The following is a 23,883-nucleotide window of genomic DNA, read 5'->3' on the forward strand; positions in this document are numbered from 1 at the left end:
ATGACCCTAAGCATGTAGCCAAGGCAACGCAGAAATGGCTTTAGCACAAGTCTGTGAATATCCTTGAGTGACTCAGCCAGAGCCCAGATTTGAACCCGATTGAACATCTCTGGAGAGACCTGAAACTAGCTGTGCATCAGTGCTACCCATCCAATCTGACAGAGCTTGAGAGGATCTGCAGAGAAAAATGGGAGAAAATCCCAAATCCATGTGTGCCAAGATTGTATCGTCATACCCAAGAAGACTTGAGGCTGTATTTACTGCAAAAGGTGCATCACCAACATACTGAGTAAAGGGCCTGATTACTTATGAAAATGTGATATTTCAGGGGGTTTTTTTAAATTAATTTGCACAAATTTCTACAAACCTGATTTCGCTTTGTCAATAGGGGATATTGTGTGAACTGAGGAAGGAAAAACATGCATATTATCCATTTTAGAATAAGGCTGTAAGGTAACAAAATGTGGAAAACGTGTTGGGGTCTGATTAGTTTCTGAATGCACTGTATAATGGCTAAAATTCATCCTATCTACAGAAAACACCGTTTACAGTAAGCAAACCTGCTTTATCCACAGACTGCTTACTGGTGTGACGAGTGGAGAGACTATTTTGGACTTTATCTGCCCTCATTTTCTACCTTATGCCTGGAGCTTCTTGTTTTTTCAGAGTAGTTTTTGGACAGGTTGGAAAGCCATGCTCCTATCTGCACTATAATCGGGGACCAGGAGGCAAGTGGCCCCCAACCTCATCTTCTATAGTTTAAACATTCAGTGGCCAAACAACTCCTTTTTACCCCTACTTTTATTTCATGCTGTTTCTTATACAAAATCCAGTAATTGCCATATGCTAAAGAGAAGAGACCAGCCTATAAACGCTGGCTCGGCTGTTCCTGCTGAGATCCAGAGTAGCGAAAATAAGGGAAGTTCAAACAGTGGGGGCGGCTTTCATCAATATTTATGAGGCGCACGCTAATATGACTATTCATTATGCAAAGAGCGCCCCGCCAAGCTCTAGTTCAATCGTTTACACTGCAGGGTCATGGCGAATGCCGCCGGCTCTCGGTCCGCGCCGCTGCGGGTGCTGGTAGACATGGACGGCGTGCTGGCGGACTTCGAGGGAGGCCTGCTGCGCGCCTACCGCCTCAGGTACCCGGGAGAGCCGCACGTGGAGCTGGCCGCGCGCCGGGGCTTCTCCGTGCGCCAGCAGTACTGCGACGTGCGCGAGGACCTAGGGGTGAGTGAGTGACGTCGCGCGCTGGTGGCTTCACGAGCCGGGAGCCGGCGAAGGGCTTCTTCTTACCGCTCTCTGCGGCGAGCTACACTTCCGCCGTAAGCGTGGAGATTCCCGAGTATTAGCAGACAGGAAGGGCCTCAATGATCATCCCAAGTGGTTGCAGGAGAGCCCCAAAGAGGGAGGGATCCAAGATGGAGAATCCTTTGAAGACCTATAGTTCATTTCAGGAGGCAGCGTTTCGGATGCCACGTGCACACCGTCAGATGCAAAAAGCCTCCCGAAAATGTTGCTTCCAGCCCTCTTGGCTCTTCAGGGAAGGTATCATGCCCTGAAGGTACAAGAAACAGGTTCCAATATTTAAATATACATCATATGAAGGAATCAACTGTTGCTAATATACAAATATTACAATTTTTTTTAATGGGATGTATTCAGTCTTGCTAATTAATGTGGAATATATATTGTATCGCCCCTTCGTATAAAGATTGTATGTGTATGTTTGGAAAGGGTTGAGTAGAGATAGTTTTTAGTGAGTAATTTATTTATTTATTTAAATGATTTATATACCGGAGGTTCCTGTATAATATACATATCACCCCGGTTCACAAGGAACAGTAACTGTCGCTACATTTAGCGGTTTACATAGAACAGAATAAGAATAAAACAGGAGTTTTTACATTGAACAAATTAAGTAAACAAGTTTTAACATTGCAAAAATTAATCTAAGGTTACTTTTCTTCGTGTTCTTGGCTCTAGGGGAAAGCTTGTTTGAACAGCCAAGTCTTAAGGTTCTTTTTAAATGTAGAGTGGCATGGTTCCAGACGAAGGTCTGGAGGGAGCGAGTTCCAAAGTGAAGGGCCCGCTGTGGATAATGCACGTTTCCTCAGAACGGATTTCGCCGGTTGTGAGATTAGTCTGTTCTGATAGGCGCTTCTGGTTGGTTTCACGGATGTGTGTAGTTGAATTGGAAATGTTAGGTTGAGAGGTGCGATGTTGTGTAAGGCCTTATGTATCATCATTAAAGACTTAAACTGGATCCTGAATTTAATCGGAAGCCAGTGGAGATGGTGGAGGATTGGGGTGATATGATCTCTTTTTTTGGCATTTGATAGAATTCTTGCAGAGGCGTTCAGGACCATCTGGAGTGGTTTGATGGTGCATGCTGGTAGGCCTAGGAGGAGAGAGTTACAGTAATCCAGCTTAGTGAGAATGATGGCTTGTAGAACCATGCGGAAGTCTCTGTAAAGGAGGAGTGGTTTGAGTTTCTTTAAAGTTTGAAGTTTAAAGAAACATTCTTTTGTTGTGTTGTTGACGAATTTGTTGAGATTGAGTCTGCTGTCTATGATGACTCCCAGGTCTCTAACTTGTGAGTAATATGTGTAGTGAGTGTGTAGTGTACGGGAATAGATCAGTGTAATATATTTCATGCGATATTAAAATTGTGGTACGTTTGTGCATGTTGTTGCTGTTTCCATTTTTAGATATCCTATTTTTGTATTGCACTTTATTGTACACAATATTATATTTGTGTACTACTATATAAAAAAAAATGGTAAAATTAATGAAAAAATTGTAATATTTGTATATTAGCAACAGTTGATTTCTTCATGTGATATATATCATGCCTACCTGACCAGGAGCTGGCCCAAAGGTGGCTAGGTGCCCTCTTGCTTTACACAGGACAGCCCTCTATATTAAGAACCTTTGTTATGTCCTGCTTAGGCCGCAACAGAACACAGAATTGTCCTTATATTCAATCTGGTCATATGGTGATGGTGCATCATTCCCCCTCCCTCCTCTCTCTTCTCACTTACATCTTCCCTGCTGTCTGCTCCTTTCAGGTTCTTCTCCATCTCCTCCTCCTCTCCTTTAGGCATCTCTCTAGCTCCTCCCTTAAATGCTCCCCCCTTACGTTCCTTTCCATTGCTTCCTTCTCCACAAAGGTCCTCATCTACTCCTGCCCTTGTATTTTACTTTCCCTCTCCCCAGGTTCCTCTCCATCAGATTCTTCTCAGACTCTTGGGGCGCAATACTCTGGGCAGAGCTGTAGCAAGGCAGGGACATAAGTGCTTTCTGTCACCTCAGCTGCTCTTCTCTTAATGGTGCATGCTTTATTTGTAGATAGGAAGCATGGGGGGTGGAGGAGGATGAGCAGCTGCCAAGGCTGGGGGTGCATGCATAACCTATCCCTACACTGCTGCCACTGTGTTGATCTGACTATAGGGAGGAGAGGTACAGGAAGGTTGGGCTTTTAAACAAGGTAATGTTTAGCCCAGCTTATACCAAAGGGCCATTTTGTATTCTGGGATGTGTCAGTGGCCACCTTAGCTGTCCCTTAAGCTTGATGCCAAGATTCTAGGTCCATTAGAAGTTTTGTGAGTGGTCGCAGTTTGTTAAAGCAGTCCTCAGCTGCTTTGATCTAGGTTCAGCGCTTGAAACACAAAGGCTGGTCCTGTTCTAAGAAGTCAGGTGCTTCGTGCCAAGCTGAAATGGCAGATAGCTGATGTCTGAGTCAAGGTCTCAAAGTATCAGTGCTTTGCATACTACTCAGAAGGCTCCCACATAGCTGAAGACTCCTCTATCTGAAGTGGCAGTGCCTCCCTATTAGGTTCAAGGAGCCCTGGAACCCTGCTGGCATGGATACAGATTTCAAGGTCACTATTCCAGAAATCAGAGCACCTCTTCATGCTCAGTCTGAACCATCTTTCTCCCCTGCTGCCGAAAGGAACACCACCCAATACTCCAGAATCTCTTTCTGCTTCCGTTTATTTCTTTACTCCTTTCTCATCATCTTGTGCTTTGTTGCTGCCCACACTCAATGCTGTCTTTCTTCTACCAGAGAGATGAAACTTGTTTTGGTAAAGGATCTTGAGATAAATTGGAAGCAGAGACACATTCATTTATAGAGGGAATGAGAATTTCCATGGATGCAACCTCCCAGTCTTTATGAAAAAAGTAGGTATAAATCAGAAATCTTTTCACTAGGAAGGAAATAACCTAGATTTCCAAAGGAACCTGAAGTCAATTCTGGCTTTGGATTACATTTGAATTTTAATTACTTGCCTTTCCAAACCTGAACTCAGGGCAAGTTACATTCTGATATGGTGTGTATTTCCCTGTCCCCAGAGGGCTTACAATCTGATTAAGACTTTTCTCCCATTCTGTCTCTGTGGGAAAAATGCTTACAGACCGATACAGTATAGTGTGCTCCGGTGGAGCACACTGTTAACCCGCATTTGGACGCACGTTTTCGATGCGTTAGTTTTACCCCTTATTCAGTAAGGGGTAATAGCGTGTCGAAAACACGCGTCCAACCCCCCAGAAACTAATAGTGCCCACAACATGCAAATGCATGTTGATGGCCCTATTAGTTATTCCCGCGCGATACAGAAAGTAAAATGTGCAGCCAAGCCGCACATTTTACTTTCAGAAATTAACGCCTGCCCAAAGGCTGGCGTTAATTTCTGCCGGCGCCAGGGAAGTGCACAGAAAAGCAGTAAAAACTGCTTTTATGTGCACCCTCCGACTTAATATGGTGATATTAAGTCGGAGGCCCCAAAAGTAAAAAAAAATTAAAAATTGGCCCGCGGCCCACAAGATGGACGCTCAGTTATGCCGGCGTCCGGTTTCCGAACCCGTGGCTGTCAGCGGGTTTGAGAACCAATGCCGGCAAAATTGAGCGTCGGCTGTCAAACCCGCTGACAGCTGCCGCTCCTGTCAAAAAGGAGGCGCTAGGGACGCGCTAGTGTTCCTAGCACCTCCTTTTACCGCAGGCCCTATTTTGCATAGGCCACCCTCCTGAATCTCGCGCCCCCAGGAGAGTGGCCTGTGCGCGCGCCCGCTCCCCGCACATTTTTCTGAATCGGCCTGTTAGTAAATAAGGCCAAAAGTTTGTACCTGAGGCAATGGAAGGTGAAATGACTAGCCCAAGGTCACAAAGATTTGAACCCTGTCTTCTCTGGTTCTTAGTCTGCTGCTCTAACCTCTAGGCTACTTCTCTATGCCAGGCAACATTAATCACTTTTGACAGTGCTGTAATATCTTGGGCCAAGACACCATAATACAGAATAACTCACACATGTCAAAATAACTGAGATGTTCAGCACTGCACTTACTTTGACAACAGTATAATGAGCAATTTTAATTTCAGGCTAAAATTGCCAGTATATATGAATCTCCTGGTTTCTTCCTGGATTTGGAACCCGTTCCAGGTGCCATTGAGGCCATGAAGGAGATGAGCAACATGGATAAGTAAGGAACCAACTGCAGTGTTTAATTCTTTTTTCAAAGTGCTGTTTAGCTTCTGGCATTCTGATACAGAATGTTTTCTGTTTTTGCTCATTTACAGCATTGAAGTATTTATTTGCACAAGTCCTCTGAGGCAGTACAAACACTGTGTGCAAGAGAAGGTCAGACTCGTCCCAACTTTTTATATTTCTTCTTATGCTATCCCCCTCTTTACAGTTAGGCCCAGAAGCAATGGAATGTGTACGGTGTGGTGAGGTCGTGTGTTACAGAATGGCCGATTTCTGTGGTGGGAAAGGCCAAAATTATGCAGAGTCAGGCTGCTTAGCCTCACGCTATGGTAGTTCATGTTCAAATGCGATCACCTGTATGGCTATATTAATAGTTTAACACAGGCTAGTAGAGAAATGGAATCAATGACTGGCTGGGAACACTTATGTACAATGCTTCCTTGTGATTGCCTGTCTCCATTCTGACATATATTACCATTTGTTTTTATTTTGGAGGGGAGGGGATTTTTCACATTCCATCTTCACTACCATATACAGACCTTCTGTACCAGTGATATTCACTCTCACCCATCCCTTGAGGGCCACAAACAGGTCAGATTTTCAGGATATCTGTAGTGAATATAATAAGAACATAAGAAAATGCCATACTGGGTCAGACCAAGGGTCCATCAAGCCCAGCATCCTGTTTCCAACAGTGGCCAATCCAGGCCATAAGAACCTGGCAAGTACCCAAAAACTAAGTCTATTCCATGTAACCATTGCTAATGGCAGTGGCTATTCTCTAAGTGAACTTAATAGCAGGTAATGGACTTCTCCTCCAAGAACTTATCCAATCCTTTTTTAAACACAGCTATACTAACTGCACGAACCACATTCTCTGGCAACAAATTCCAGAGTTTAATTGTGCGTTGAGTAAAAAAGAACTTTCTCCGATTAGTTTTAAATGTGCCCCATGCTAACTCATGGAGTGTCCCCTAGTCTTTCTACTATCCGAAAGAGTAAATAACCAATTCACATCTACCCGTTCTAGACCTCTCATGATTTTAAACACCTCTATCATATCCCCCCTCAGTCGTCTCTTCTCCAAGCTGAAAAGTCCTAACCTCTTTAGTCTTTCCTCATAGGGGAGTTGTTCCATTCCCCTTATCATTTTGGTAGCCCTTCTCTGTACCTTCTCCATCGCAATTATATCTTTTTTGAGATGCGGCGACCAGAATTGTACACAGTATTCAAGGTGCGGTCTCACCATGGAGCGATACAGAGGCATTATGACATTTTCCGTTTTATTCATCATTCCTTTTCTAATAATTCCCAACATTCTGTTTGCTTTTTTGACTGCCGCAGCACACTGAACCGACGATTTCAATGTGTTATCCACTATGACACCTAGATCTCTTTCTTGGGTTGTAGCACCTAATATGGAACCCAACATCGTGTAATTATAGCATGGGTTATTTTTCCCTATATGCATCACCTTGCACTTATCCACATTAAATTTCATCTGCCATTTGGATGCCCAATTTTCCAGTCTCACAAGGTCTTCCTGCAATTTATCACAATCTGCTTGTGATTTAACTACTCTGAACAATTTTGTGTCATCTGCAAATTTGATTATCTCACTCGTCGTATTTCTTTCCAGATCATTTATAAATATATTGAACAGTAAGGGTCCCAATACAGATCCCTGAGGCACTCCACTGTCCACTCCCGTCCACTGAGAAAATTGCCCATTTAATCCTACTCTCTGTTTCCTGTCTTTTAGCCAGTTTGCAATCCACGAAAGGACATCGCCACCTATCCCATGACTTTTTACTTTTCCTAGAAGCCTCTCATGAGGAACTTTGTCAAACGTCTTCTGAAAATCCAAGTATACTATATCTACCGGTTCACCTTTATCCACATGTTTATTAACTCCTTCAAAAAAGTGAAGCAGATTTGTGAGGCAAGACTTGCCCTGGGTAAAGCCATGCTGACTTTGTTCCATTAAACCATGTCTTTCTATATGTTCTGTGATTTTGATGTTTAGAACACTTTCCACTATTTTTCCTGGCACTGAAGTCAGGCTAACCGGTCTGTAGTTTCCCGGATCGCCCCTGGAGCCCTTTTTAAATATTGGGGTTACATTTGCTATCCTCCAGTCTTCAGGTACAATGGATGATTTTAATGATAAGTTACAAATTTTTACTAATAGGTCTGAAATTTCATTTTTTAGTTCCTTCAGAACTCTGGGGTGTATACCATCCGGTCCAGGTGATTTACTACTCTTCAGTTTGTCACTCAGGCCTACCACATCTTCTAGGTTCACCGTGATTTGATTCAGTCCATCTGAATCATTACCCATGAAAACCTTCTCCATTACGGGTACCTCCCCAACATCCTCTTCAGTAAACACCGAAGCAAAGAAATCATTTAATCTTTCCGCGATGGCCTTATCTTCTCTAAGTGCCCCTTTAACCCCTCGATCATCTAACGGTCCAACTGACTCCCTCACAGGCTTTCTGCTTCGGATGCTTCGGATAAGCATGAGATAGATCTGCATACCCACTGCCTTCATTGTAAGCAAATCTCTCTTCATGCTTATTCATTACGGATATCCTGAAAACCTAGCCACTTTGCAGCCCTCAAGGGCTGGGTGTGAATACACTACTCTGAAGCTTATACTAGAAGGCCAAGAACCCCCTAAGGCAATGCTTCTCAACCCAGTCCTCTGGGCCCACCTAGCCAGTCAAGTTTTCAGGTTCTCAGAGGTCAAGGATGGAGGTCCTCACACATGGGTGACATCATCAGATGGAGGCCTGGTCTGGAATTTTGATCTCAAAGATTCCAGATCTTTCAAACATGCCCTACTGAGCATGTGCAGCTGTAGTCATCACCCTGCCCCGCTAGGCAGAGTCCCTCGGTTTCTTTTTTTCCACAGAGCCGTGTGTATCACGGTATTCAGCTTTGCTCTTTCCTCAGTCAGGCCGATGCAATACCGAGCACTGGGCGCGGTGCATGGCTCAACGTGCGTTTTGCATGCGCATCCATAATCCCTGATGCAAAACGGGGTTAGGGAGTCCAAACGCGCATCCATAGCTGCCTGCTATGAGCAGGCATTAATTTTGAAGGAGCCCAAAAAGTGTACAGAAAAGCATGGTGATATTAAGCTGGAGGAACTAAAAAATTACAAATGTCCACCCCCCCTTCAAAAAAAAAAGGGATGCCAGCGAACAGATTAGAAAAAGATGCTCAATTAACGAGCGTCCATTTTCCTAACCTGTGGTTGCGCACAGGTTAGGGAAACGGACGCTATAAAACTGAGTGTTTCCTAACCGGCTGACAGCCGCTTCTCCCAGGCGCCTGCTGCCGAGGAGGTGCTAGGGGTGCACAGTTTCCCCTAGTGCCTCCTTTTTACCGCGGCACCCGATTTAAATACGGGTGCTATTGGTCGCCATGGACTTCTGTGCTGCGATTCCATTAGGGAAGCCATTCCCGATGTAATTTCAAGGGCTGTGTCCAGCTTCTTGGAGCATTATCAGGTACTGGAGGGGGTGACGCCATAGAACGCCATCCTCCACCATGCCCTAACCAGAGCCCCAGTGGTACTGGGGACGCAGTTATCATGCTGTTCCTATTCACTCCACTGGGAGTTAGTGTAACAGTGGAGCACAGCATGCACGATCGGGTATGGTAAAGCTTTACTTTAAGTGCCTTGGGCGATGGCAGGCAGCATTCTCCTTGGCTGTGCAGTACTCAGCCTTGCTAGGGTTCTGCCATCATCGATCAAATTATAGATATAGATGTTTATGCCTATGAATTCTACCTCTGTAACCCATCATTGTTTTGTTGATTTATAGCTATGAATGTCACTTTGTAAACCGTTGTGGTCTGTACATGGAACGACGGTATGTAAAATGTCTAAATAAATAAATATCAGCCTCCTTGTCAGTTCTGCACCACAAAGTGCTGGGGAGGACTGGCGAGGAAGGCATCATCACACACTCTGTGATTGCTTTTTGGCAGTGCACAGCCAATGACTGTAACAGGTGGTGCTCAGTTCTTGCTGTGCCATGGGATTCTACCCACAAGCACAGCGAGTGGGGTCGTAGGTGGGCCACCATCCATTGGATACCATTGTATGAGTACTAGTCAGCGTGCCGTTACAGTGGAGGGCTCTATTCTTCCGGGTGCGTGTGTGTCGAGGTGAGCACAACAGGTTGTGGCCGCAGCCACACGATTGACATAGGACTGCGTTCCTGGTCGAACCCTTAGGGGAGTAGACACCAGGAAGGTAGTGTCGGGAGTCTTCTCCTTCCTCAGAAGAGAAATAGGGCTTTCAACCCCTCCTGGGTCACTAATTCGCTTTGTGGGGAAGCCCCTAGGGCTCCGTCCCTTGCAGGTTAGCGCTAAACTGGAGCCTCCATTCTTTGAATAAGTGCCTCTCCTTGTAGGCCAGGACCGGACAGGAGCAGCGGTCACTGGACCATTTTTGCTGGGGACCCTCCGTTGATTACCATGGTGGCCTACCTCATCTGAGGGTGAATGCCAGTGGCAGATTGGTTGCTTCTTAACTTCAGCGATCAGTGATTGCAGCTCAGCTCTCAAATGGAGAGTTGAAAGGTTTTTCAGGATCGAGAGGTCCCAATTCCCATTGCTTTCCTGTCCCTTCAGGAAGGGGAAATTCGACTGGTTTCCAGGCTGTGTTTAAAAAAGGATTGGATAAGTTCTTGGAGGCGAAGTCCATTACCTGCTATTAAGTTCACTTAGGGGCGGATTTTCAGAGCCCTGCTCGCGTAAATCCGCCCAAAACCGGGCGGATTTACGCGAGCAGGGCCCTGCGCGCCGGGAAGCCTATTTTACATAGGCCTCCCGGCGCGCGCAGAGCCCCGGGACTCGCGTAAGTCCCGGGGTTCTCGGAGGGGGGCGTGTCGGGGGCGGGCCCCGGTCGTCGCGGCGTTCCGGGGGCGTGTCGGCAGCGTTTTGGGGGCGGGTACGGGGGCGTGGCTACGGCCCGGGGGCGTTGCCGCGCCTCCGTACCCGCCCCCAGGTCGCGGCCCGGCGCGCAGCAGGCCCGCTGGCGCGCGGGGATTTACGTCTCCCTCCGGGAGGCGTAAATCCCCCGACAAAGGTAAGGGGGGGGTGTAGACAGGGCCGGGTGGGTGGGTTAGGTAGGGGAAGGGAGGGTAAGGTGAGGGGAGGGCAAAGGAAAGTTCCCTCCGAGGCCGCTCCGATTTCGGAGCGGCCTTGGAGGGAACGGGGGGAGGCAGCGCGGCTCGGCGCGCGCAGGCTATACAAAATCGATAGCCTTGCGCGCGCCGATCCAGGATTTTAGTGGATACGCGCGGCTCCGCGCGTATCTACTAAAATCCAGCGTACTTTTGCTTGAGTCTGATGTGCAAGCAAAAGTAGGCTGATCGCGCTTCTTTTAAAATCTACCCCTTAGAGAATAGCCACTGCCATTAGCAATGGTAACATGGAATAGACTTAGTTTTTGGGTACTTGCCAGGTTCTTATGGCCTGGATTGGCCACTGTTGGAAACAGGATGCTGGGCTTGATGGACCCTTGGTCTGACCCAGTATGGCAATTTCTTATGTTCTTATGTAACCTTTAGGGGTTCCCTCTGTTTGCCTGGTTGTCCATCCCTACAAGGGGTGTCCTTCATTCTGTTTTCCGGAGAAGGGATGTCACTGCTTCTGACTGGCGATTGTTCTTTGTTCCTCGCGGGCTCCGAGAGCCAGTTGAGCGGTAGTGCTCTCCTTAGGTCATCCTGAGGACAGCAGGTCTATTTCATGAGGGAGCCATTAAGATTAGCTCCCCAGTGAAGATTAGGGGTTTCTCCCATCCAAGAGTCACTTTTGAAACCTGCTGAGCTCAATAGGCATTTTTCAATTTTTCGATTGACCCTACCTCCTTGAGGTAGGGTCAATCAGGCGAAAAATGACTATTGCCAGTCATTTTCGCCTGATTGACCCTACCTCAAGGAGGAGGGCTATAGTCCATCAAATTGGAAAGTGTGCCTTTCAACCTATCGCCAAATCCATGGCTGAGGAACCCTGCAACAGAAGTGCTGCTCTTTGGTTATAGTGGCTTGCAATCTATACTTCCCCATTTTAGGGATAACCCTGTTTGCGGACAGGGGAGTACTGGTTCATGCAATTGTTCCATTTACTGGACTGCATGCTTCCTTGGGGGAAGTATATGTAATCATGGCTGAGGTATTAATAATATATATCACAAACAATAAGCCCAGTTTCCAAAAACCAGGAGTACGCATATACAACAATATAGAATGGTTTTTGGACCTATTTTTTCAATTTTTTCATGCCATAAGTCAAAGACACATTCTTAAGATCATTGTTATAGTTTGTAGGACCGCTACCAAAGGGATCTGTATAGCAATCAGACCCAGCACAGGAGAGGTCACTTTACTTTATTATTAATATCAAATTTTCAAAAACTTCTTCAAAAGCACTGTTTGCCACGGGAAAATGTATTCATAGATGCAAGCAAAAATTATAGGAGCTTTCGTCTCAAAAAATAATCATTAGCAAAAACATTGCAGTACTTAGCTTCAAGCCGAGAAACCACGATGAAGTCCCGACGTGATCACGTTTCGGACCACCCAGGGTCCTGCTTCAGGGGTCAATTCTTGATAATCCTTTAAATGCGGTTACTAGAACTCATTCCCAGAACGGCAAGAACTGGCGTTATTCCATCTCAAATCTTCATTGGCGGTCCGTCTTCGAACCCAAACCCGTGGCAAACAGTGCTTTTGAAGAAGTTTTTGAAAATTTGATATTAATAATAAAGTAAAGTGACCTCTCCTGTGCTGGGTCTGATTGCTATACAGATCCCTTTGGTAGCGGTCCTACAAACTATAACAATGATCTTAAGAATGTGTCTTTGACTTATGGCGTGAAAAAATAGGTCCAAAAACCATTCTATATTGTTGTGTATGAGGTATTAATAAGCCAGGTTCATGGCAGTTTATTCCGAAATCACACTGACCCTACCCTAGTACCCTTAGGGTTCCAGGATAGTGAAGAAATCCTGTTCGACAGGGGTTTGCACTTGCAGCACACCGGCTTCCTGTCTCTTGGTGGAGTGTGTCTGGATTTCTTCCTTAGGGGATTCGTTCTCAAATTTCAGCTGTTCCAAGCAGGCTGAGGGCTCTATCTTGGTAGTGAGTTATTCGTTTGGGGTTGAGATATACAACCTAGCGACTTGTCCTTACCCCTGCAGTCCACTGGTCTGCCTCTTTGTGTTCTTCGCTCCTTCTGACTTCCAGCTGGAATGTCAAGGGGAGGAGAGGAAAAGTATGGCATTTGTGGTATATCTTAGTGTATACCTGCAGGGATTGATACACCATTTTTCCCTATATATTTTGCCAAGTTCTGGCCAGTACTGCCTTTAGCTTTTATCACTTCACTAGGTTGTCCAAAATGCCTTCCTGTTCACCTGAACTGTCCTATAGACAGATGGGTAGCCCTGCCCTTGAAAGAGTGCAGTGTGGGTGAGCCTCAGGCCTCCCTGCTTGGGGGTTTGGGCTAGAGATCCCATTCAGGGATTGCCTCTCTTCCCCTGGAACTCTTTATGCTGATCTGCATGGTCAGCTATGCCTGGTGCTTTGCCATGTGGGGTCTGTCACAGACCCTACCATTGTTACTGATTATTCTTCCAAGCGTTGCTTGGGTTTTTATGCCCATTGTGCCTATCAGCCAAACATGGGCTCATTTCTGCAGATGCATTCTTCCTTCGGATGCCAGCAGAGCTCTCGAACCCAAGCTGGTTTTTCAGTTGTCTTGTAACACTGAAGGAAACTATGCAGTCTTCATCCAAGAGTCCTCCTCTTGTTTACATCTGTAGACTTTTTCCTGTATCTAGGAGGTTCTAGACCTTCTGTCATTGTCTAGGTTTACCGATCCGAAACCCTTGTTGCATTGTTTTCTGTGATGCGCAATATGTTTCTTGCTGGCACTCGCATCACCTCTCTGCCTTAGGCACCCCTGCTATGCATATGGGTTTTGTGTCTCAGTCATTTCTATGTTTTTTTTCTTTGTAGAACTGAACTCTTTTCCCACCTAGTCCCCTTTGTGAGTCAGCTGTCTCACAGGCAAGAGAAAAATGGTGTTTCAGCACTTTGTGGTTTCCCGTTTTGTCCTGCTCAGACAGCCTATAGCTTGGGAATCATCCATCTGCTTGTCCTCGGAAAAAGCAGAGTTGCTTACCTGTAACAGGTGTTCTCTGAGGACAGCAGGATGTTAGTCCTCACGAAACCAACCCGCCTCCCCTGAGGGTTGGTTTCTCCATGTATTAGCTATATCATGGAGTGAGGGACTCTGCCTAGGGCTATGACTACAGCTGAACATGCTCAGTAGAGCATGTTTGAAAGTTCTAGATTCTTTAGGGCCAACTTAATAAGGTGCGCTGAAGCTGCCGCGGGTTTGTACGTGCGTTTTCCCGTGCAAAGCCCTATACGGGGATAAGGGTTTTGTGCGCAGGAAAAAAGCATGTACAAATGCGCTCACAGACCCGCGGTTTTCTGGGTGCCCGATCATGCAGATTTTTCTGCCACAAACAGAAGAGCACGAACGGCCTGATAAGCGCCTGGCTGAATGCCTATCTCGACTTCAGAGTGACCAGCTTAGCAAAGCACTTTTCACGGGATCCGAGGTAGTTGCTTCCTTGGGCGGAGAGGTACACGGCCAGAAGTGTGGCAAGATTGTTGTGAATTAGCATCCATGAAAATATTTGCCCTATTTTCTGCAGCACAGTTAATTAAAATATTAAAAATACTTTCCAGGGTCATACTTTCACTTAATAGGGAGACCCGTTCTCTCGCTCATTCGCTTTTATGCGTAGATTATCGGCGTGGGTTTGAGCGCATATACGGCGGCTTATTACATATGCCCTGTACCACGCTTACGTAAGCACATTTTTCCCTACGTGCGTGAATTTCTGCGCACAAATCATTTGCATAATTTATTTTTTTTTACATCCCATGGAAACGGCAGCTTCAGCCGCATGCAGTGATCAAAAACTGCTCTCATATCAAGCGCCTGTTTTGCCACAGGTCTTATTACATCGGCCCCTTTGAGATCAAAGTTCCAGACTTGGGTTCTATCCCATGATGTCACTCGTGTGAAGACTACAGGTGTTCTTGGAGGACTCGTGTGTCCTCCGAGAACACCTGTTACAGGTAAGCAACTCTGCTATATCCACAGTGAATATGCATGAGATCGATTTGCATACAATGGAAGCAATGCATGCAAATTATCTCACGCATATTAATTGGGTGTATCCTGAAAATCTGACTAGTTGAGAAGCACTGCCCTAAGTTGAGGCTGGGTTAGGCAAGGATGAACGCCCCTCTGGGAAGCTGGGCTGGAACATCAGACTTGCCATACTGGATCAGGCCAAGGGTCCATCAAGTCCAGTATCCTGTTTCCAACAGTGGTCGATCCAAGCCACAAGTACCTGACAGGATCCCAAGGGATAGATAGCCAAGCTGCTTATCCCAAGAATACGCAGTGGATATCTGCAATTCCATCTTAATGGTTTATGGACTTTTCCTCCAGGAACTTGTCCAAACCATTCACCAAATCCTCTGGCAATGAATTTCAGAGCTTAATTATGCAGAGTAAACTGGGCTGCAAAGGTGAGAACAAACGACCACTATGGGAAAGGCTGGGCTGTCAGAACCCCCACCCCCCCCACCCCTGTACCTGATCCATCATCTGTATATATCTGAAAGTCTGTTTCGTTTTCCTTGGTAGTACCTCTGGGTGGAAAAACATTTGGGTCTTAAGTTTGTGGAGCGAATCATTATGACTCGAGACAAGACACTGGTGGCTGCTGATCTGCTCTTTGATGATAAAGAAGTTATCGAAGGTTTGAATTGCCAATTTATAAGCACAGATACTGATTATGACAAAGTGCAGAAAGGAAGGCTTTCTATTATTCTGATCTTTTCTTAGGTCTAGAGTGCTACCCCAGCTGGGAGCATATCCTGTTCAGCTGTTATCATAACCAGCATGTGGTGCTCCTGCCTCCACACAGAAGGCTCCAGTCCTGGGCTGATGACTGGAAAGCAATAGTAGAGCACAAACGCACAAAGTGACATCAATTCCGGGACCCTGGGCCAGAAGAGCATGGAGAAGAGAAAGGCACATGCCTCCACTGTCCAAGTCAACAGCAGTGGAAAGCAAAATGTTATTGGATGATCCGGGAGAGAGCAGACAAGAATTTCCACTGGGTCACACGACATTAAAACAAGGGAGACTATACAAGCTCCAGTGAATAGGAACTGTCCATTGTGTGTCTCAGTACAGTGCTGTGTACATCTGACATGCACTATATAAATCATAATAACAGAAAGATATTTTCCTCCATGCTCCTTATCTGGCATGTGACATCACTGCTTTGTTACTGATGTTACAGAATCATACTGCTGTTGGTAATTGCTAGCTTATTACAGTCTGGTTTGTAAAAGCATCTTCCGCAAATCTCTGCTTTTTTTTGGCTTCCCTGTGCTAGATCATGTATTTGCCGTGCAGAAATCCAAGAGCCCAGTACATTATGGGGGAGGTGAGATATTTATCTGCTCCAAAAAAAAGACCGGGACCTTGGGGTGATCCTGTCTCATAATCCAGAGGAAGCCAATCATGCATTCCCATATCTCAAAAGGTATAAATAAATGCACAAGAAGCAAACCCTTTTCAGTACAAAGAATGGTTTCGAACAAGAAGTCAAAATCAAATGTATTTATTTATTTATACACAGGGAGGTCAATATTCAAAAGCCATTTAGACAGATAACCCACAAGTGAGCTAATGTGGCTACATTATAGCCGGACAACTACTAATCCAGCTAATATTTTAACCATATAAAAAAAGAGCATTCTGAGGAGGGGCTGAGATATCCAACTAACCTAGCCGATTATCATGTCTGTCTAGCTAGGTTAGGCAGATAACTTTAGACTGCTTCCAGCACTGCCTCTGTTAGAGCAGCGCTGGAGGTGCCAGGAGTGGGGCAGAGGGTCTCTCGCTCCCAGCTGAGCTTGGGGGGGTGGGGGGTGCAAGTGTAGGTGAGACGCTTCTTCCTTTTGGGTGGGTGGGTGGATGGGGAGAGGCAGGCTGATCACGTTTTGAATGTAAAAGCAGGACGGGGTCCAGCTTACGTCACTGGGCAAACTGCTACTATTTAAAAGGTTTAGGGGGCTGGGGGTGGGTTTAAGATACATGCTTGGCTTGTATTATGCTTTGGAGGGGAATGGAGAGGACTGGGCAGCTTATGGTTTACTTTAGCTTTTCCGGCCGCATAACTAAAAAAAAAAACCTACCCGGCTGCATTCAAAAACAGCTAGTTAGGTTTTTTAGTTATCCGGCTATATGTAGCTGGATAACTTTAGGCTGGTATATTCAGCGGGCCATTTCTCCCATTGAATGTATGAGATAAGTTATCCAGCTAACTTTAGCTGGATAACGTGTCCACTAATCAGCCTACTGAATATGGACCTCCACATGTCCAATAGTTCAAAGTGTAATGCAATACCTATGGCATGAGAATCTAAGGAGGTGGACTCGAGCAACATCAAAAAATATTTATTCACACAAAGGGTGGTAGGTGCCTAGAATAGCCTCCCCAACTGAAGTATTGAGTAACCGAGTTCAGGAAAGCTTGGGATATGTGCAGAGGATCCCTACATGCAAAAGGGCAAGGAGAAAGCCAGAGATCAAGTGGAGTCTATGGTATTGCAGCAGGAATTAAACTGGGCATTTGCTGCATTTTTATCTAATGTATGGACTGACAAGAGAAAGGATCCTCTAACAGGGCTCAGAGAAAGTGGAGCTTTATTCTGCAGAAGCCTCCGACTTGTTCTAAACAGGCACCAGAGGGCTACCCAGAAAGGGGAACGATTCAGTGCCCTTCATGTGCAAGACTGCACCCTGTTTCCCTGGACAAGTCAATGGCTAGTTAACACTTATTATTTATTTATTTTAAACATTTATACTCCAGCAATCCACAAATCTTGGCGGAGTACAATATACACACACACATTAAAATAATCAATAAACATGTTTAGATTTAACCACAATGACTACCATTCCTGAATACTGATTAGTTGACTAGAGGTGGACATTACAAGGAGACTCACAGACCTTTTACAAATGGTAAGACTACAGAGAGAGTAACCAGTGATTCATAGTATGCACCTCTGTAGCTGGTGGCTGGATCTCCAGAGCCATGTAAATGCAATTTGACGCTATCCCAGTCTATAGATGGCTGGATCTCTGGGCCCTGCCGCAGCCATCTGGACTCCTTCCTGGACCCCTCTCTTGTCTCCAGGGCCCTGTGGCTGCATCGAATGACTCAAGCCCGGGGCCCTCTGACCTCAGGGTCCTAATGGCTGCAACCTTATTCAGTCCTTAGGTAGAGGGATCCCCAAGGCTGTGTGCTTGCTCAAGTTCCTGGCCTCTGCCACCTGCGCAGGCGTGCAGTAATCCTCTAGGAAGACGTTAGCCAGGTTACTGATCCTGCGGTTGGCTGAGGTGGAGAAGCGCAGCATACACTCCACCACAGGCAGCGCTGTGATCTCCTGGCGGGAGGAGGGTGTGCACAGATACATCAGTGCAGTGACTGCTGAGACAACTGTCTCCTCATTTGGGCTCGACAGGCAGTTTATCACTGGCTGGATGCCACTGGCCTGCAGAATGTAGGCCTTATTGGTTTTGTCCAGACAGAGATTACATAGACCACCTAGAACCCATAAAAAGAGAGTGTTAGAAGGTAGCAAACTGGGTGGAGGGGGTAGAGCCTATTTATCTAGAATGCCCTTATAATAACTTATTCTGATTCCAGCCTGAAGAGACAACTGTTGAAGTCAGGTAGACAAGAGCCTCATGAGGCCAGTAACCTTGATTCTGACCTACCCTCCACTTGCATTTGTGTGTTTCTCCATGCCCCAAAACCTGCTGCTAGCACTCACACATTTCTAAAGTTTTCCCTGCCCTAATTACCTCTGTTCACACTCCAAAGTCACATGAAAACATGTTTTCTTCTAAGAGAAAAACATCTTCAACTGAAATTCTATCACCTTGACCACCAATAGCAATAACAGATCATACAGCTCCCACATCCATTTCACCCTCTGCACTTTTCAGCACGGACAATCTCTTCCTCTCAGTCATGAGGAGATAATCCACACCCGCTCTGGTTACAGTCTTCCAGTGATCAGCAATAGCGTTGTATGATACCCTGCTTCTCACTATAGTTATAAACCCTTGATGCCGTTATAACCAGAACTCCCAGATCACTGCATCTAGGCACCTGTCCATGATCCAGACATTCAGGTCAGCACTTAACCACAGTTGTGGATTTCAGTCACTAACATAATTGCCTTGATTGTTTATACCTTCCCTTTTATTGGGTTTAACTTCTTTGCAGTGCAAACAGTCATGAGCAGGGCAAACAGTAAAATGATTGTAAGTGTTCAGAAGTGACTCACTAGCTTTCAGGAAGTTTCAGCAGTTCTGTTCTTACCAATGCCAAATTCTACGAAGCTCTCATTGTCTTCCGTCAGCATGTCCAAAAATAGATCGATGACGTGAAGTTGACGAAGATACTCATAGTTCTTGGGATCATATGAAAAATTGGCCAGATTTGCAAGGACTTGTTCCTTGGCTTCTGCAATCGGAAAGCAAAGGAATCAGAGGGGGTGTAAAGAAGGTGGCATGATGAAAAGGTTGGCCAGAATCTTGGTGAACGTTGTCCAAAAAAAGCTTTTCCCATTTTCTTTCCATGGGTCTAGTTCTTGAGAAATAGAACCCATTCTCCTTCATGTGCAGGAACCAGGACAATAGGCCACCACCAAGATGCAAGTCTTGCATTCAGTGAAAGCTGTACTGCTTACTGCCTTTTGCAGGGAATTAGTACAGTCATCAGATACTTGGCTAACAATGACCCTATTTCCAGCTTAATGTACCTAATTAAAGGTTTAACTCAAAGCTTGAACTGGCTCACCTTGACTGTCTGTGTCCTGAAACTCTGTGACGAGTGCCTGTAGATATTCAAAGCGCCCAGAATCTAGAGCCTCGTGCTTCTTCTGGAACATTCTCCAAACATCTGGAATCACAATGTTCTCTAAAGGAAGGGAGAAAAATACTAACCAGCAGGTTCAATCCTGACGAGACATTTGCTGGGTGCAGTCTGATTTCTCAAAACTAATTATACAGTGAATCACTTAACCATACAGCAGTTTGAGTAACCAGATGGAGCTCAAATGTTAGCATTCTGACTTGCTGCTCTCCTCAGAACTTGCACTTCAGATTTCTCTGCTAAATATGGTCACTTCAACTTTATTTATGTGGTGAGTAATGTGCATGTTTAGGTTCAATTAGTCCTTACCTGCTAATTGTCTTTTCTTGAGTCCTGATACACCAGTCCAGACAAGTAGAATTTGTCCCCTCTACCAGCAAATAGAGGCAAAAATGTTTTGACCTGATGTCCTTCCCGCTATAGCCCTATGCAGCAGGGAATGCATCAGTAGTCTCTTTGCCCAAGCTAAAGGATATAGCTTCTCCTAGAACTTGACAAAATAATATTGTAAATGATATTCATACCACAGATCCCTAATCGGGACATGAACAGCAGTGCACATAATCTCTCCCCACTCTCCCTGGGTCATGACTTGGTTGTGGCCCTTCGGTGAATAAAAGGGGGGGAAAAAGAGTCTTTGTTTCTTTCATATCTACTGTTTCTCATAATTTACTCTTTTGCTTAAACACTTAACACAGAAAAAGGAAAAAAATAAAAGATTGTGTCCCTGATCCTTTCTCAGGACTGGTCTATCAGGACTTAAAGACATCCTGCATACCAGTCCAGGCAAATGGAATGTAACTAAGTAGCACGTATCTTGTGTGGGGGATATCCCTTAGCTGCTTCTAGGACTCCCATGGCGAAAGCTGCATCTTCTCTCCCCCCCCCCCCCTCTCCACCCTTGGAGGTTCAGCCTATAATGTTTTGAAAATGAATGCAGTGACACCCAATCTCTGCTGGGTCCACCAGCCTATGCTCTACCCATGAGACTGTCTGTGCTCTCGTGGAATGGGCCTTTAGACCATCTGAAACTTGCTTTCCCCTTATTACATATGCTGATACAATTGCTCCTTTAATCCATCTAGCAATTGATGCCTCTTTCCCTCTGCAAATAATTAAAAAAAAAAAAAAAGATTATCTGTCTTTCTAAATTCATTTGTAGCTTCCAGGTATCTGATTAGGCATCTCCTTATATCCAGCAATCTCAGACTGTTCCTCTGTCCCTGACATTGTTCCATTCTAAACCCTGGTAAAGTAACTGCTTGATTTATGTGAAAATTTGACACCACTTTTGGAAAGAGGCATGGGACGGTCCCAATTGTTACTTTCTCTCTGGAAAAGGAGAGTTCCGGATCTCTGCAGGACAAAGCCTGTAATTCAGAGATCCTTCTTCCAGAACATATTGCCACCAGTAGCATAGACTTTAATGTCAAGTCCTTTATGGTGGCGCTCCCTGACCAATCTCTTTCTTGCACGCACACATACACACCAGTCACCTCCCTGACCAATCTCTTTCTCTCTCACACACACACCAGTCACCTCCCTTGACCAGGTGTGTTCTCAGGCCAAATTTGGGTCCCACGGTGGTACTAATAGTCTAACCCAGTGGTTCTCAACCTTTTTTCTGTCAGGACACACCTGACAGATGGTTTTCACATGCGTGACACACTGAACACATGATCGTCACAGGGCTAGATGTAAACATATACTCTGTATCAACAGGAACCGCCCCTGACTCCCCCAACAATGGGTGCAGAACACAACTAGGACATTCCCCGTTCAATTTACCAAACAAAAAAGATATTTCTGGTGTCATCACAGTAACAGCAACATAAACACTCTCTCTACCAGGCGCAATAGCCCTCCTTATGAAAAAACAATTTACCACCAATACATGTCCTATTGAGAAAACACAACAAATAATATTGATTCAAATGCCTACATGCTAGTAAAATACCTCACCTTAGCCACACACATAGAATCGACCTTCACAAAGTATAAAAAGACCATAAATTACAAATATGGAGACAGAAACTGGAATGGAAACCCAAAAAAGCCATTCTGTATTCAGTGCAAAACTGAAGACATGGAAACAGAAATATAGCACCTAATAGACTCCCAGGATCTGCAATAATGTATACAAACTAATGTGCAAAAAGTTGTATCTGCATTATGGACCTCATTCAAACAGTAATAACCCTACCTATGAAAAGGCAACACTAGAAATATTTAACCAGGCCCTAAACACCTATACACCTCCTTTTAGGAAAACAGAACAAGCCAAGATCCCTACACAGAGACTACCAGCTTGCAGAATACCCTTAACCTGGGTCACACACGCAGAACACAGACAGACCCTGACCAAATGCAGAATAAAGTGACCATAAAGTTAATGTTTTTCTTTTTCCATTGTTGCACAGAATACACTCAGTTTGGCTTCTTGCTGTTTCCAGTTCAGTTTTTGTCTCAACATTTCTATTTATACATTTCTCAAGTAATATAAAATAATAATTCTAAAACTAGAATAATAAATATTTCAAAACAAATGATAAATAGAAAAACATCTGATCATTAAAAACTTACAAAATTATTAAAAATTCTCTAAATACCAATAAAATATTTCAAACAGCAGACATCACATAATACCTGAATGTAATCTGCTTTAAAGAGCCGAAAAAGTGTGAAAACCAGAATATAAAAATCTAAATTAAAAAAAAAATAATACCCAATAATTAAAATGGCAGTCAATCAAGGAAGATAAACTTAAAAGACCTCTTTTACTTACTTTCTCCAGCAACTATCCTACTCCTTTACCTTGCAGGCCAATAGTACACATGCTCTGTCCTCACACTCCTCTTCCATGAGGCCCATGACCAGTCTCTTGCACACACACATCTCCTCCCTGACCAATCTCTCTCATACGCACACACCAGTCACCTCCCTGACCAATCTTTCTCTCACACACACCAGTCACCTCCCTGACCAATCTTTTTCTCACACACACCAGTCACCTCCCTGACCAATCTTTTTCTCACACACACACACCAGTCACCTCCCTGACCAATCTTTTTCTCACACACACACACACCAGTCACCTCCCTGACCAATCTCTCTCTCTCACACACACACCAGTGGCCTCCCTGACCAATCTCTCTTTCTCTCTCACACACACACACACACCCCACAGGGCCTCCCTGATAAATCTCTTTCTCTATCTTGCACACACACATCTCCTCCCTGATCAATCTCTCTCATACACACACACCAGTCACTTCCCTGACCAATCTTTCTCTCGCGCGCACACACACCAGTCACCTCCCTGACCAATCTCTTTCTCTCGCACCCACACACAAGTCACCTCCCTGACCAATCTCTCATTCTTGCACACACACACACACACCAGTCACCTCCCTGACCAATCTCATTCTTGCACACACACACATACCAGTCGCCTCCCTGACCAATCTCTTTCTCTTGCATACACACACACATACCAGTCGCTTCCCTGACCAATCTCTTTCTCTTGCATACACACACATACCAGTCGCCTCCCGGACCAATCTCTTTTTCTCTCGCACACACACACCAGTCACCTCCCTGACCAATCTTTTTCTCACACACACCAGTCACCTCCCTGACCAATCTTTTTCTCACACACACACACCAGTCACCTCCCTGACCAATCTTTTTCTCACACACACACACACACCAGTCACCTCCCTGACCAATCTCTCTCTCTCACACACACACCAGTGGCCTCCCTGACCAATCTCTCTTTCTCTCTCACACACACACACACCCCACAGGGCCTCCCTGATAAATCTCTTTCTCTATCTTGCACACACACATCTCCTCCCTGATCAATCTCTCTCATACACACACACCAGTCACTTCCCTGACCAATCTTTCTCTCGCGCGCACACACACCAGTCACCTCCCTGACCAATCTCATTCTTGCACACACACACATACCAGTCGCCTCCCTGACCAATCTCTTTCTCTTGCATACACACACACATACCAGTCGCTTCCCTGACCAATCTCTTTCTCTTGCATACACACACATACCAGTCGCCTCCCGGACCAATCTCTTTTTCTCTCGCACACACACACCAGTTGCCTCCCTGATCAATCTCTTTTTCTCTCACACACACCAGTCGCCTCCCTGACCAATCTCTCTCGCACACACACACACCAGTCACCTCCCTGACCAATCTCTCTCGCGCACACACACCAGTCACCTCCCTGATCAATCTCTTTCTTGCACACACACCAGTCACCTCCCTGACCAATCTCTTTCTCGCACATACACACACC

The 23,883-nt window shown here is 45.3% G+C and overlaps 2 protein-coding genes across 5 annotated transcripts in view; one reads left to right on the top strand and one right to left on the bottom strand.

The window, feature by feature from the left end:
* The first annotated feature begins 970 nt into the window (after positions 1–970).
* On the top strand, positions 971–16,181 carry NT5C (5', 3'-nucleotidase, cytosolic). Its single transcript, XM_029600564.1, has 5 exons — positions 971–1,233; positions 5,384–5,484; positions 5,582–5,642; positions 15,246–15,360; positions 15,447–16,181. The coding sequence occupies exons 1-5, from the start codon at positions 1,039–1,041 to the stop codon at positions 15,587–15,589; spliced, it is 615 nt and encodes a 204-aa protein (XP_029456424.1). The 5' UTR covers positions 971–1,038; the 3' UTR covers positions 15,590–16,181.
* A 36-nt stretch (positions 16,182–16,217) lies between these two features.
* Positions 16,218–23,883, bottom strand: part of ARMC7 (armadillo repeat containing 7) — a 38,257-nt gene continuing 30,591 nt past the window's right edge. For all 4 annotated transcript variants that reach the window (XM_029600568.1, XM_029600566.1, XM_029600569.1 and 1 more), the window contains 3 exons: positions 19,492–19,611; positions 19,012–19,155; positions 16,218–18,228 (listed from right to left, as the gene is read on the bottom strand). In XM_029600568.1, coding sequence (XP_029456428.1) covers positions 17,891–18,228; positions 19,012–19,155; positions 19,492–19,582 — 573 coding nt within the window. In that variant the 5' untranslated portion in view covers positions 19,583–19,611 and the 3' untranslated portion in view covers positions 16,218–17,890. The remainder of the gene's footprint in view (positions 18,229–19,011; positions 19,156–19,491; positions 19,612–23,883) is intronic.

The sequence above is a fragment of the Rhinatrema bivittatum genome, chromosome 4 (genome assembly GCF_901001135.1).
Source record: "Rhinatrema bivittatum chromosome 4, aRhiBiv1.1, whole genome shotgun sequence".
In the NCBI taxonomy this organism is placed as follows: Eukaryota; Metazoa; Chordata; class Amphibia; order Gymnophiona; family Rhinatrematidae; genus Rhinatrema; species Rhinatrema bivittatum.

Excerpts from the sequence above, each read along its gene's own strand:
- NT5C (XM_029600564.1), top strand. The coding sequence starts at position 1,039 with ATGGCGAATGCCGCCGGCTCTCGGTCCGCGCCGCTGCGGGTGCTGGTA. Across the intron at positions 1,234-5,383 it reads ACGTGCGCGAGGACCTAGGG|GCTAAAATTGCCAGTATATA; the intron begins GTGAGTGAGTGA and ends TTTTAATTTCAG. Across the intron at positions 5,643-15,245 it reads AACACTGTGTGCAAGAGAAG|TACCTCTGGGTGGAAAAACA; the intron begins GTCAGACTCGTC and ends TTTCCTTGGTAG.